Source organism: Nesoenas mayeri (genome assembly GCF_963082525.1).
Source record: "Nesoenas mayeri genome assembly, chromosome: 2".
Lineage (NCBI taxonomy): Eukaryota > Metazoa > Chordata > Aves > Columbiformes > Columbidae > Nesoenas > Nesoenas mayeri.
This window is the reverse complement of record NC_137543.1, coordinates 88,083,001-88,098,078: the sequence shown is the minus strand read 5'-3', so window position 1 is coordinate 88,098,078 and position 15,078 is coordinate 88,083,001. Positions and strand designations below refer to the sequence as shown.

The 15,078-nt window shown below is 48.4% G+C and overlaps 1 protein-coding gene across 2 annotated transcripts in view; it reads left to right on the top strand.

Moving 5' to 3' along the window:
- Positions 1-3,791: 3,791 nt before the first annotated feature.
- BCL2 (BCL2 apoptosis regulator) overlaps positions 3,792-15,078 on the top strand; it is a gene marked incomplete at both ends in the record, with an annotated part of 89,869 nt that continues 78,582 nt past the window's right edge. The window contains one exon of one of the 2 annotated variants that reach the window (XM_080340064.1): positions 3,792-4,367. In XM_080340064.1, the coding sequence (XP_080196190.1) occupies positions 3,792-4,367 (576 nt within the window). Of the gene's footprint in view, positions 4,417-15,078 lie in introns of both variants that reach the window. The other variant, XM_080340063.1, reaches the window with a different exon arrangement.

Sequence of the window (15,078 nt, the reverse complement as noted above, 5' to 3'; positions counted from 1 at the left end):
GTTGGTTGTGGCTATTCTGATTTTCTGTATCATTTGTTCTATTTAAACCATAGCATGTTACCTGGAAAAGTCAGATTACTTTCCATATTCAAACAAAACGTTTTTCTTTCTCTTTTGGTTCAAGAATATAAAGGCAGTGATTTTGCTCTGTTGACAGATCTCGTCTACATTTCTGCTGTCAGAAGCGATCCCTCAGCTCATCACAAACAACTTAATTTTTGAAGGCTTTTAGACAGACAGAGATCAGCCGTGTTTGCACTCCAGCCTTTATACTCCACCATAACCATGCCGTGAATTAAATGCGTGCCCTGGTGGGGTACAGCCTTTAGCCCACGTCTGCGTAGGGCATCATCCATCTTCTTTTGACCTCATTTCACCTGCTATCCCGCAACCTCTGTCCCTCTCAGTCCCTGGAACCGCAAACAGTCCCTCAAACATCAGCAGGCGAGAGCGAAGACGCGACGCAGCGGAGGGGGCACGGCGTTTACTCTCCCAGTTTCCCGGGCGTGTTATGAGGCGGGTGAGCCCTTTGTCTTCTTCCAGCCCGCAGGGACGAGTCGGGGGGTCCCGGCTGCCACGGCCGAGCCACAGGCGAGCAGCGGCCGCTGGGTGGCAACAGCCGCCCGCCGGGGAGGCGCGGCCGGCGGAGAACGGCGCTGGCGGCCCCGCTCCGCACCGCCTGCCGCCACCGGAGCCCCGGCCAGCGGGAGCATCGCTCCTTTCCGGTCTGCATGTGCTCGGCTCCCGGCGGGGAGGGGAGAGGAGGAGCCGGCAGGGAGGTGGAAAATGCTGGCACTAGGTATGGTGCCGAGCGCCTTGCCGTGCGCACCTGAAATAACAGGCCAGAACGATTAAACACCCTGAACGCCTCTTCAGGTAGCTGGAAAGGTGCTGTTTTGCACACGCTAGAGACGAATTCATTGCTGCGGCCTCCAAACAAATCCCTGGATCACCCAGGACACAAGCGAGCTCTGTTAGCATAAGAGGGATCCTTCCTCGGCTTCTTCTGGACGGAGCAAAAGCTGATCACCCTCCCCACACCAGGGTGTCTTCCTCAATCAGGGGAGCTGCCAGCCAGTGAGCCACGCGTGATGGGTCAACATGTCAAGGAAAAGTGACCCTGAAAATGGAGACTTGGAGGGCAGCGTACATTCATTCCTTATGTCCCCTGTCCAAAAAAAAACCTCAGGTTCACAGTTTTATGCATATTATCCCTTTTAGGTTCTGGATAGTGTATGTAAGAGATTATCATCCCAGTCACCTTCACATCGACACAAATTGGCAGAATTTATCAAACGTCTCTTTCCTCTCTCATAGGAAGCAGAGAAAGGTGTCGAATATCTCCTGCTGCCGTTTCACTTGGGCTGGGCTGGCTCCCCATTTCAGCTGAGGCTGTCCCAGCATCATTCATCCCTGCCCTGATGTCACCTGTCGGGTTAGCAGCGCCGCTGAGCCACCACTATTTCCCACTGCTGTGGATTTAAACTACTTTGAAGGTTAACTCTGCTTCTTTGGTCAAGCTCCAGATTAATCTAATCTCCAAAAAAAAATACATCTCCAGGCCGGCGCAGGGACAAATCTGAGTCCAATTTCTGCAAAAAGTCCTAAAATCCAGCTCCCCGCCTGTCCCACGGGCACACCTGAAAACCCACGGGGTAGCACAGATGTGCGGGACCCCACACCACAGGGGGACTCGCAGAGGCGGCCCGCGGGTCCGGCCTCCGGTCCCGCACGGGCTCCGCGGCCGAGCAGAGGCCACCCCGCATGAAGGCTCGGGACATTTTTTCTTTATAAAAAGGCCATTTAAAAAAATTACTTTAATATTTTTTTAATAAATCCGCAGCTACGGCCACCGCATCCCCCCGCGCGGGGCGCTGCAGGCCCGGCGGGGCGGCCGAGGCGCGGAGCGGGGCGCGCTCCCCCGCGGAGGGCCGGCAGCCCGCAGCGACCCGCCGCGCCGCCTCCATGCCCGCCTGCCTGCTCGCCGCCCCCGCCGCCCGCTTCCTCGGCGCGGGCGGAGGCGGCGGAGGGCGGGCGGCCGCCAGCACCACCCGCGGCCCCGAGTGCCGCCCCTCCGCGCCGCTCCGCGCCGCTCCGCCCCGCCGCCGCCCCGCCGCCGGCCCCAGGCCCGCGCCGCGATGGAGGGCGGGCCCGGGCTGCGCGGGGCTGCTCGCCTCCCCCCGCCGCCTTTTTTTTTCTTTAGCACCCCCCCTCCCCATTTCCCCCTTTGCTTGAATGAAGCGTGAGGCGGAGCTCTAGGAAACCACCGCGGCCGGCTGCGCCGCGCGGGGCCGAGGCTGGAGCCTCCCCCTCGGGCTCCGCTCCTCCCTGCCTCTCCCCGCCCCCGCCGCTCCGCTCCGCTCCCCCCGCCACCGCCACCGCCACCGCCGGGAGAGCTCCCCGCCCGCGCCCGCCGCCGCCGCTCGGAGCCGCCGCCCGGAGCCGCCGCCGCCGGCAGCAGCAGCGCGGAGCGCCCGGAGGAGCCGCCCGGAGCCGGCGGGGTGCGCGGGGCTGCGCGGGCGGGCGGGCGGGCGGGCAGCGGCGCCGCGGCCGCGGTCCCCATCGGCACCGGTCACACCGCACACGCGTCCCGTCCGCGCCCCTGCTCGGCAGCGCCGGGGGCTCTTCCTCCTCTGATACAAAGCTGCTCGGGAAATGGCATTTCTCCCCGGAGCCACAGTCAAAAGCAATTTTCCTTCTTTATATTTTTTTTATTATTTTTTTACGCTCTTTCTTGTGAAAAAGAATTAATTTCTTAAATACCTAAAATTTTTTTTTTTTTTGGTGTGTGCGTGCATGTGTGTGGCAGCACCGGGCTCCTGCGATCGGTGTCTGAATGAAACTACGTAAATGCATATGTCTGTACGTTGCACTGGAGGGCAAAACGGAACACTTCTGCGAGAGCTTGGATTCAAATGTGGTTCATCTGGTCTCCAGGATTTTCCGTCTCTTTGGGGTTGTTCGCCTTACCGGGCTGCGAGGCGGGATTTTCTGAGTGAGCTTTGACACATCTTTGGAGATGTCTGTTAAACAGGAGTCTGGGAAAAAGCATTTGAAATCGTAGAGAGATTTTTTTTTTGTCCCTTTCCCATCCCCTTGGTGACTTGAAGCATCAAAGCAGCCAGAACTTAACGTTTCTGAAGACTTGTGATGTTTGGGTTTTGTTGTTGCTATTTTTTTTTTTAGAGGAAACTTGACAGAGGAACATATTTATAGTCCAAGTAAGTACTTTACAGAGGAAATTTAGTTTGTGTAACTTAACCAAAAAAAACAAAAAAAAAAACCCAACAGTGTTGAGGTTTCTAGTTTAAAGTGCGTTGGATTAACGTTCATCCAAGGCTTTTTAGCAAATCGTATTGAATTGCAGTTTTTACAGTGTGCGTTCGTCCGCTCCTTCATGTCCGTGGTAGTTCAGCACCTAAGGGAAAATGCACCTGATTTTGAATCGGTATAATGTTTTTTAAGATATATTTCAACACCGAGGAGGAAATGGTCCTAAAGTAAATTTATAATAAGTAATAAATGTGCACCTGGAAGTAAAGTATTTACAGCATTTTAATCCCTATTTATACCGTGCATCTCAAACTGAGGAGGAAACACTGAGAAGACAAAAGTACCTCCGAGACCCTGAGAACTCCCCCACACCACCATGAATGAAACCGTGCCCGATACAGTAACTGGATTATAATTTTTTGTGTTATTAATTTTATTATTATTGGCTGCTTTACTTTTTTGGGTTCATCCTACTCCTCTTCTTCCTCTCTCCCTCTTGCTGCTTCCTCTTGGGAATAATGGCTCACCCGGGGAGAAGAGGCTACGATAACCGGGAGATAGTGCTGAAGTACATCCACTATAAACTCTCGCAGAGGGGATACGACTGGGCTGCCGGCGAGGACAGGGCTCCCCTGCCTCCGGGTCTTTCTCCTGCTGCTGCTGCTGCTGCTGCTGGGACTTCCTCTGATCACACTGGGCTGGTGTCTCCGCACCCCGAGCCCCCCGGCTCGGCTGCTGCTAGCCACGCGCCCCCGGCCGAGGGGCTGCGCCCCGCGCCCCAGGTCGTCCACCTCACCCTGCGCCAGGCAGGGGACGAGTTCTCCCGCCGCTACCAGAGGGACTTTGCCCAAATGTCTGGCCAGCTGCACCTGACGCCCTTCACGGCCAGGGGCCGCTTCGTGGCGGTGGTGGAGGAGCTCTTCCGAGACGGGGTTAACTGGGGCAGGATCGTGGCCTTCTTCGAGTTTGGTGGTGTGATGTGCGTGGAGAGCGTCAACCGGGAGATGTCTCCCCTCGTGGACAGCATCGCCGCCTGGATGACTGAGTACCTGAACCGGCACCTGCACAACTGGATCCAGGACAACGGAGGCTGGGTACGTCCCCCGATTGCTCGTTCCCTCTCCTGGCTCTGGCTCATGGCCAGTGGGGCTCTGGGGTCGGCAGTTCCTCAAGGGGGTTGCACTCGCGTTCTGGGGAGCAAAAGTTCTGACTGGGAGGCCTCTGCACTGGTGTGTGTCAAAGCTCATAGGCCTTTCATCAGCTGTTGAGTTTCACCTCGTTGTGGGATTACAGTGGAGTGGTTTGGGATGAGGGGAGCAGGTACAGCTCAGGAATGAGAAGGATGAGCACAGCAGCCTCTTCAGCAGCAGTCTCTGCTCTCCTACCCTGGTCCACCCTTGCCTGCTGGCAGCACCAGCCCTGGCCAAGGCAAGGAGGTCCTGCAGTGGGGTGGAAAGGGGCAGCAGAGGCGCCCGTGTAGGCAGGTCACAGAAGGGACCATGTGTGTGTGCGCATGTGTGTGTGTGTGTGCAGGCATCCCTGCCCTTTAGGGGTGACGCACCAGGCGAGCACATGACAAACACGGGATCACAGTGCTACGGGCGGGCAGGTGTCCATCAGTACCAGTGTCTACAGCTGCGTTGGCAACGGGGTTTTACAGTATAGAATCTGTCTAGTGTGAAAAATCTGTCTTTGTCTCAAGATGAAACAAAGGTGCCAGGAGCTGTGCCTGTGGGAGTGTTCTGGAAAATGAGTATTTGTTGTGATCCAGTGGGTGTTTCTGGGGTAGCGATCCTCTCTGGTCGGGGCTGGCTTCAGTGTCATCCAGACAGGGAAGATTTCCACTTGTGGAAAATGGTCAGCTTTTACACTGGTAGTCGATCAAAAGCCTTTTACTTTTTGTCTCTCCCGCAAAAAATAAATAACTTCATTTGAATTGAAAGGGTACCTCTTTCCCCTTTTTCCTGTATTAATTGATATACTGTAACAAAATGTGTTCCCAGCTGCTCTCCCACAAACCAAACCTGTGGCACGTGTAAAGCTTATGATGTTAATGCATTGGAGGAAGAAACAGCAAGAGTTACACCGAAGAAGAAACTTTACATGTGGGCTGAGAGCTGGCGTAAGTCACCTGGAAATGGAGGTCTGCTAGGTAGGAGACCAGCTATTTCGGGTCCAGTCCCCTGTGAAATGCACTCAGAGAGCTGGCTCAGCTACACAGCACACCTTTAAGAGGCGTGTGTAAACAAATGTGAAGTACAATATATGTTTCTCAGTTAACATCTTTTGCAAGCCACATGTTTGTGAAGCATTAACACATTAAGTTCTCAGCATTTGGTCTCTTGCTAAGTCAGTGTTAGGCTCAGTGATGTGCCTAACACCCACATTGACCATCTCTGTTAAAAAGTGAAGATGTTGCCTTCCTGCTGCTGAATCCACCTGGCTAAAGGGTATACATGTCCAGGGATCCAGAGGACATCTACGTGCTGCCGTAAAAGAGAGAGTAAGGCTTTGGGGTCTGTTTCTCAGCAGTAATCCACATTGTTCACCTCCTAGAGGATTGCTGCAGGTCCCTGGCTACAAGTCTTGTTGGAGACAGGATCATTCTCCTGCTTTCCTCTGTTTCCCTCAGGAAGAAAAAAAATTCAAGATTCGTGGGGCCAGAAGGGGGAGCAAAAAATGTGTGTGTGTGTGCGTGTGTCTGTGTGTTTATATACGTATATACATATGTATATACAAATATTCATACATATACAGACACACATGTATACACACAGACACACGCACACACAAAATGACTCCAGTGCTTAGTGGTTGGGACCACCCTTGGGAGAGGGAGACCTATCCCCTGTTTCAGGGATCACTACAGAGGGTTTATCGGTGTGTTGTTTTTTCTTTTAATGAAACAGATAACTGTGGAAAAACAAAACAAAACAACATCTGCAAACACTTGAGGCTTTTGGAGACCTTGGCTGGTTAGAAGACAAGCAGCTAAAGGGTTAGTTAGGGATTTTGCGATTGCACTTCTGGGCTGGGATGCCTAACTTGTGCGTAAGTCCCTTCTCAGGCTGGAAGCCCGTTTGCGGAGCTGGGGCCCTCAGTTCGCTCCAGAGCCAGTGAAGTCATTCTGTTGACTCCAGTGAGCTTTGGATCAAATCCGTAAGCGTGCTGGAGATGTATTGTCCTGCGGGTGTATTGTGTAAAGAGAAACGTGAGTAATGAATAAAACCTAGAATGTGAAAAGACAGGTGTTACCAGGTGTGACTGGCCAGATGAGGCAAGTGCTGGAGCTGTTTCTCAATGGTTAGAAATACAAGAAACTCGGACTATAAACACTGACTGCCTTTAAAAGGAAAAGATGCTTCTTATCGATAGCTGTTTAGTTGTTTATTGGGGTTTGCTATAAACAAAAGCTCCAGAGTTTGGATGCATGTGATGCCATTTACTGCTGCGTGTTATTTGTAATGTACACATGGAAGACGATGTGCCAGATACTACTCAAAGGTTCCTTTTGCCTGTCTGTCTGGTAAATGGCTGGTACCTTTGAGCTGTGGGATTATTAAACACAGGCAAAACCTTCTGGCTGGTTACAAAGAGCAAAAGGCTAACATGAAGTTACAAACACAGCTCTTTGGATCCTCTCTTCAGACAGAAGAAATCAAGGATGGAGTGGGGTCGTAGATTTTTCTTGTTTTCTTTTTCTAGCTCTCAGGATCCATCAGTGGAAGAGGATGCTTTAATATATGCGCTTGAACTTCAGCTTGGCAGTTGCACCATACTCAATGTATGAACCTTATTAAAGCATCATAAATGTTTCTTCCAAAGATCACCTTATGGGTCCTGACACTTTGTAGGACCTCAGCACAACTACGTGCAAGATCTCCTCATCAAGCAGGCTGCTGCAACAAGCAGGATTGCTGGCTGTTGTAGCCTTCTCCTCTTCTGTGTTGTAGCTCCACGGTATGTTGTGGAGTGATAAGTTTATTAGAGGCTTTGTAGGAGTAGAGAAGAGAGCACTGGATTTAGTCGCAAGAGTATGTTATACAGTGAGTAAGTTGAACAGCAGCTGCTTTGAGTCTGTTGTATGGGCCTAGGTCTTACACTCAGGTCTGAAGTGAGTTGACATGTCTTTTCCTATTTATCTCTTTGGTTTATATCAGTTCTATAATTGACAGTGTATTTTCAGGACATGAATTCTTTGTAATGCAACTAAAATGAAGGAAGGCAGATTCAAAGGGGATATAGCTGGTGGAGTATAAATTTTAGGCACTGAACATCGCTGATAATGGTGTCTGGGATTGTTAATACCCTTACAATACACAGTGTCATGGGTTTGTTCGAAACTCAGAAAAAGCAACAGATGAGGCCTGCCTGCACAGAGGCTGTATTATTAGCTTGTGGTTCTGGTGGCAAATAAATGCAGCTTTCAAAGATTTTCACACAGGCCAGGTTACCACAATATTGTACTTTGCCCTGATAACATCTTAATTGCATTACAAAAGAAATAAGAGGAGACCCAGCTCATCTCTGCAATTTTGTGGTACTTGTGATAATATATGCTTTCCAATTGACAATTTACTGGCTTTATTTAATTTTTTTAGAGCCTGATGTTTGAGCTGCAGAAAGACTGGCTTGGCAGTGGGTCATTGCACTTGGTGACTTTTGACTTTGACATGGGGAACACTGAATGTGGTGCAGCTGATGTGGGGAAAATAACTGTGTTTATCTTGCAGTGATGGGTTCTCTCTTTGGGCACACAACCTAATGTATGTGGGAGCCGTGCTCAGCTCTGGGTGCTTTTAGTCCAACATAAGGCTTTTCTCCCCAAGCTTTTCAAGAAAAAACAAGAGCATGAGAACTATAGAGGGAGACACAGGCACCATCATATATATGTAGACAAGTACGTTTTTGATGTAAAGAATGTAAAGAAACCCAGGTGAGAGAAGTAGCGTCGTGCTGAAAATTCAGCCAAGAAAGCATCATTTTAAATGACAATATTTACATGTGAACCAGGAATGCTTTAGTCGTGTGCTTTCATCCAATTCTTTTATTGCAGTTCTTTCTTTGGTTCAAGAGTTAAGGCCAGATCTGGGGAAGGATTTAGATGTCTGAAGTGGACCTTAGGTGGAATATAAGCACTTGCATCCTCTGAGTGCCTGCCTGGCCAGAACAGTGGCAGAAATCCCTGGCTTCCTGCTGTTCCTCGCCCAAATCAGCCAGGAGCTGCTCCAGCCTTGAGAGAGGGGACCTGCTTGACAGGAGACACTGTTCCCAAGGCATTCTCTGTCCTGAAGCCAGCAGGCATCCTTTGGCCTGGCCATTGTCACTCAAGTGCCATCCTCATGTGCGAACACAGCCAGGGAGAAGCCTCTGCTTTTCCTGGTAGATCCTTGGTTAAATCGCTCTCCTGAGGTAAAGGAAGATTTGCCTATGACACCTCTGGCCCAAGGTGGGGTTTACACTCACATCTCCAACATCTCAAGAGGCTTTGCCTACCAGATGGCTGCTGGTTTTGCCAAGGTGTCTTTCCCTTTGGCAACAGGGCTCCTCCTTCTGCCGGGATGAGACTTCATTTGGCAGAGGAGGAAGAGCTGGGGTGTCTAATTCACTGTCAATGTGTTTTTGCAAGTGGCTGTCTACAGCCAAATGCATAAGCGCTTCTTGGACTAGCAACTAGACCCCAGTTTTCCCTTCTCCTGGGTTGACTGCCCTAATCACTGAGCTTCCTTTTTTTCTTTTTTTTTTTTTTTCCCCTAGTAAATCATTAATTCTCTTTGCTTGGTCGCACGCCTTGGAAAGGAAATATGGAACTCTCCACTTGCCATGCCCCGTGGTGGTCCATGGCCCCCTCATGAAGGCGAGGGATGACACACTGAAATCTCATCGCTCTCAGGCTCTGGAGCTGCTCTCCCAGCAGCTCAGCCAGGCCTCCCCCGTGCAGCGCATTGCTTCTCTCGCAAGTCCCGAGCAAAAGCCTCTCAATCTGGCGTGGGACGGTGCCTTGCTCAGAGTCGGATGCCCCGTGCTGGAGCAGAGGCTCTTTGAGGTTTTTTTTGCCAGCGACATGCGGCCTTGTAACGACTCAATCCCCAGCGGGGCTAACCCCAAGTCACTGTTTGACTGGTGAAAGGAAACAGTCTGAAATCCACTCAGTTAAATAAATGAATTGGCAGTTTCAAGTGTTACACCTTCTAGGTCCTTCGCCAGTTTTTGTGGCTTTGTGGGTTTATAATCGAATTCTCAAAATATTATCAAAATATTTTTCTTTTTGCTGTTGCTGAAGAGCGAGTAATTCATTCTGCGGAGGATCTGTGCCGAGGCAAGGAGCAGAGGAGCTAGGGCAGAAAGAGAAAATGGTTGTGGTTCTCTAGTCCCTTACATTTATAATAGCTTTCTCTGTAACTTGCAATGTTAGGATGCATATTTTCTCAGAAGTCTCTCTTTTTTTTTAAGAAATGTATTGACCGTGACCTTTAAAATTTCAGAACCAGGGGTCTTGGTTATGGAGGTGATGTCATTTGCCTTGATCTTGAAAAGAACCATAAAGTTCAAACAGCAATCCTATTAAAAAGTTTTACTTTACTTTCAATATTGAGAAGTAAGTTAGTTCTGTGCCTGCATTAACATAGGCCTCTCTCAAGCTGCTGCATTAGCTCTCCTGGGCAGTAAGTAGCTTAGTTTTTCACGTATGTAGCTTGAAATTTGGAGTCAGTAATCCATGAAGAAAATCCAGTTGAATTTTTCTGCCAAGGCACAAGCATTTCTCCGATGGCAAAGCACGGCTCTAACAGGAGAATCACAAGACCTATGCAATGATGTGTGAAATTGCATGTAGAGCAGAAACGTTTTCTCAGCGGCCAGATACCAGGGTCCGGGCTTCCTAAGGCAGCAGGGGAACTTCATAGTGCATCACCAGCAAACATTAAGCCCTTGTGCCCCATACAAACATCCTTGGTGAGGGGTTCATCTTTCAGTGAGCTTGGCCTGGGATAGTAGAGGGAGGTGGATGCGGAAACAGGAGCACACTCAGGTGTTGCTTCGAAACCTCTGTTGGGGTTTTGGTCTCACGGGATGGTTTGTCCATGGCTCAGTGACGAGCCAGCCTTGTGCTCCGCCGTCGCCATGGAGGGATGCTGGGCCTGGGGCTGGGGGCAGGACAGGCTGAAGTGGCGGCTCTGCCTACACAGCTCTGCTTGCTAATGTGAGCTGCCAGCAATCTTGCTGTGTCCTTGTTTTCCCTCTTGCTCCACAGCCACCTCGCCAGGCTGGCCCACGGCGTTTTAGCACCGCAGCCCTACCCCGGCATTTGCTCCTGTCCTGGGGTCAGGGCAGCTGTAAACTGGGTCAGCAGCCTTGGCAGTCTACAGCTGGAGCTAAAAGTGGTGGGAAAGGTGTGATTAAATAACAAATCTCCTGTGACAAAGTGATTTTTTGTTGTTGTTTTTGGCTATTGTGACGGGTTATGGTGAGGGGTGTGGCTGGGCAGGGGTGAGCTGGCCAGGCACACTCCCCGCTGCCATGGGGCACACGCTTGTGTATTGGACAGGTGCCTGGTGCTTCACCAGTTTTGTCTTTCCACTTCATAGAAGGCTGACAGTCCCTGGCTTTCTGCAGGCCTTTCTGACCGTCCCTGCCCATCACCGCTGTTGGCACTGGGTGCTGAATGCCGGATGCAGTCCTGGGCACTGCTGCCCGGCCATCGGCCGCCGTGTGTGCCGCGTCGGGCCCTTCCCACCTCCCCCCTGGCCTCTTTTATTTCCATTCACGCCCTTGGGAGGATGGAGCCCAGCCCTGTTTGCTTTGTTGGCTTTTTAAAAAAAGAATTTATTTATGAGCACCTCGTGGCTGCTCCCGTACCTGCTGATTTAGGAATAATAACACTTGTTACTCGGTGGCAGCAAAACACTGATTATTTCTGAGGGCAGTACCGGCTTGTTTTATTTTCCATTTCATATATAATAATAGGATGGATGAAGGTGTGCGGTGCCATAAATCTTCTCTTCCCCAGCAGGATAACATCCAGGCCTTCTTGGCAAATAGGAATGCTGATGACAGATTTGAGAGATTTTTATTTTACTCTGGCTTTCAGTCTCATTAACAATCTGATGGGTTTTTTTTTTTCTTTTGTAGTTTTTCTTTCTTTTTGGCTCCTGAAAGACTTTGAAGCCAGGTAACTTCTCCAAATGCATCTAAAAGTCTGGAATTTATTTTCTGTTATTTTATTTTAATGTTAGTTTGCTGTCGTAGTTATTGTATATTGATAGATTTTGCTAAACCCTCTCACTGGAAGGTTCCTTGCGGGTTTCTGGATTTTACAGTTAATGAATAAGAAAACAAACCTGATCTTAGAAGGTGTTGCCATTGACTTCAATAGGAACAGGAAGAGGCACTTAATTGGACAATTGTAGTTTTGTTTACTTTGTATATGCGGCAAGAAAAATAAGATCAAATAAAAAAGGTGCAGGTTTTCAACTAATAGAGAAAAAAAGCCTTTCCTGCAATGCATGATTAACCTTTGGGAGCTGTTTTTGTGGGAGAGCTGTGAGTGGGAGTACTAAGTTGCATTCAGGAAAGGTTTAGATATTTATAAGGGTAAGGAAAACATCTATACTATACTTAAGTTTGAATAAAATTGCTTGGGAGGGCAGTCATACACTTGGTGAAACAGGAGGTAAATTTAACATCAGCTGCTGAAATGAGATCACCAGGTGCTGAGGGTAGACCTTTCTCTGGGGAATGCTATTTTGAAATTATCTATTACATTGCTTCTCCCCCAGAGCACCTGCTGCTGGTCAGTAACTGGGGATATTGGGATAGATGCTCTGCTGGTCTCATCCAGCCAGGGAAAACTTCTTACTTACGCATTTGTCATGTAAAAGTGAAGATAATTGTAAATGTGCTTGTTGTGTCATTCAGAGCACTCACACCATGGAATTTACTCCTCTGCTGACTGAAGATCTGTTATGAATTGCCACATTCAGAACTCATTAAAAGAAAGTCAGCATCCTTCAGTGCATACATCATTTTATTGCTATTTTATTTTATTGGAGCATAAAAAGGATGATTCCATTTTGTGGACTGAAAAGGCAGCTCCATGGATTTTGGGGTACTTCAGCGAGTAATTTATGTATGTGGCCCAGCAACAATTAAAAAGAAAAGGCCCCATTTTTCCCACATAGTGGAGGCTGTTGTGCACTTGTTTGAGAAAGCAACTGAGAGTCAAAACTTAACTTCCTCTTCTTGGCTCTGGTACTCTGTACCTGATAGGATATGGGGCAAATCATTAATATCTCTCTTTTTCAGTTAACCCAGCTATGAAATGGGTATTCTTGCTAGCTATATATCACAGTAGCTCTGGGAAATGTATTATTGCCCACCACGCTATTGTGAATTGGGCTGATGTTTTTTTAATTGGAAAAAAAGTCATGCAAGGTACAATATTGAACAAAATGTCCGTCATGGTGATTTGGGGCTTAGAATAAAATTCAAATCTGTAGCACTACATTTTGTCATTGCTGGAGCTCTCTCGCCTGGGAAAGAGTGAAGTGAGTCAGACTGTGAAACTACCTGGGGGTGAGATTTGAGTGGAGAGGGGAGGTAGAAGAAAGAAAAAGCTAAATGGAAATTAGGCTTCAACTTTTTCAGCTCCACTGTTCGAATGTGTTTAGCAATGTTTGTGATGGAAACAGATTAAAGAGATCGGTTGTAGGTCTTTATTTCTAGTTTTTATTTAGGAACAGGGTGAGCAATGTTAGAAATGACAACTGACAACGTTAGTGTTTTTCTTTATGTATCAAAACAGTTAATGGGGCATTTCATGAAGGAAATTGTCTTTCCTTTGCTATTCCCACTGTATGTAAAAGCTGTCTGTAGCACTTCAGGGGAAGGAGCGATAAGCTGTATTACATGCACATGTATTCTTTTGCTTCCATTCACAAGCTTCTTTAAGTGTTGAGATACAGGCAAAGCCCCCCAGTTTTAAAACATAAGGAAAAAAAAAAGGGCATTAATCAAGTCTTGGGGTTTGACCATAAGGTTGAAGTTAGTTTTTACTACATTTTGGATCGGAGGCTTAGGAGACAAAATTCCTGTTGTGTGCTCTGGAACACTGTCCTGAGTCACTGGAAAGTCTGGATGGGACCGTGGACAGGAGGCCAGTGAAATACCTCCCTCTGCAGTACAGGAAAGTCCGGTAGCGTGTCTTTGTGATGGAATAACAATTGCCAGCTTTGTCTCTAAAGAAAATAACTACTTTCTTAAGAATATTAATCACATGTTCAGACCATGTATTATAAAATGTAGTAGAGGACCCTATTTCGAATTTTTTTTCTAAAGAAAAAATTAACAATAATTCAATGACAAATCCAAACACAGTAGTAGGTGAGTTGGCATTTCCTTTAGCAGAACAAGATGGTCAGTGTTTTAGATTAGTAAAAGCTGTTGAACTTCTCAAGAACGTACACACAGCTCAAGTAAAAAATTACATTAAAAAACCTGAAGTAAGAACTCCCTTGTTTGTAATAGAAGCAAATCGTGCATCGTGCTCCAAGTATCTGCAAATTTTAGTTGCTGTTAGACATATCCAGAGCCCCTCTCCTGAAGTCCTGAAGTCATCTGGCAAATCACAGTAAATCACGCTGTCTAAATATCTAATCCCCAGTCTGCTGCTGGATGGGAAAGGTCCTGAATATAACCGAGAAGGAGGCCTAATGCCCATATTATTTTCAGGTTCCAGCTTGACCTATTCCTTTCTCCGTTGCCCAAATCTACAATAAATAGCCGTGCTGCCATGAAGCCTGGGTGAGGGAAAGGCTTTCCTCTGTGTGGGGTTGGAGTGCAGTGGTCGGGTGTACCAGCCGGGCAGGAGATAAAACCAGTCGCTGGAAATGTCAGGTGGCAATCAAGACTGCAAGCAAATGAGCTGGCCTGGAGTCTCTTCAGGCTTCTGCAGTAGCTCACGGCTGTCTGCAAAGAATTCCTGCAGCAGAAATTTTGCGTATTTGGCTCTGGACTGAATGTGTGAAATTCTTGCCAGCTTGGAGTCAATAGCTGTTTTTTTCCAGTACGGATGCTAAAACCGGCGGTATCCAGCCTCACATAGCAGTGTGCATGTGGGCAGACCCAAAGAAGGATCTGTAAAGCATCGTACAAAGCCTTGGTTTTAGTGGATAGTTGGGCATGTCTGTGCAGTGGTGAAAAACTGGAGCGAAGCTGCCGTGGGTTTTGCCTCGAGAGTGCTCCTCAGCTTCCTTGGGCATCCTTGCTTGAAGGGGAACCTGGCCTGGGATGCTGCCAGCATCCCTCTGGCAGCACCATGAGAGGGGAGGTTCCCCCGTCTGCTCTCCAGCCTGGGTGGCACGAGTGGTGGGGAAACCCGTTAAGGCATCTCTTCGTACATTCTTCTTATCTGTTGAAGTTGATAATTTCACAGGGAATAGTGCATTTATCTTGTGAGCAATTGGAATTTTTTACCCTTTTTTTAAATTATTATTATTTTATTTTCCCCAGCCCAGTGAGAAGGATGCTCGGGGCACGGTGGCACATCCTGCAGGCTGGGACTTCCGTGGCAGTTTAATGGGCTGAAGGAAGAGGCAGCACTGACCTGCTGTTAGGCTGTGTAAACGGACTTAGGGTTTGTTTTAGAAAACTTGCTCTCTTTTTCCCCTGTCTGCTCCCTTCTCTCCCCCAGTGCAAACATAAACACATCATTCTTGCAAATGAAACTGTTTAATTTTAATAACTGGCCTAGAGCTAAAACTGACAGTGGGAGAGGAGCTGTTTGGTTTGCAGTCGCTGACAGCTGGA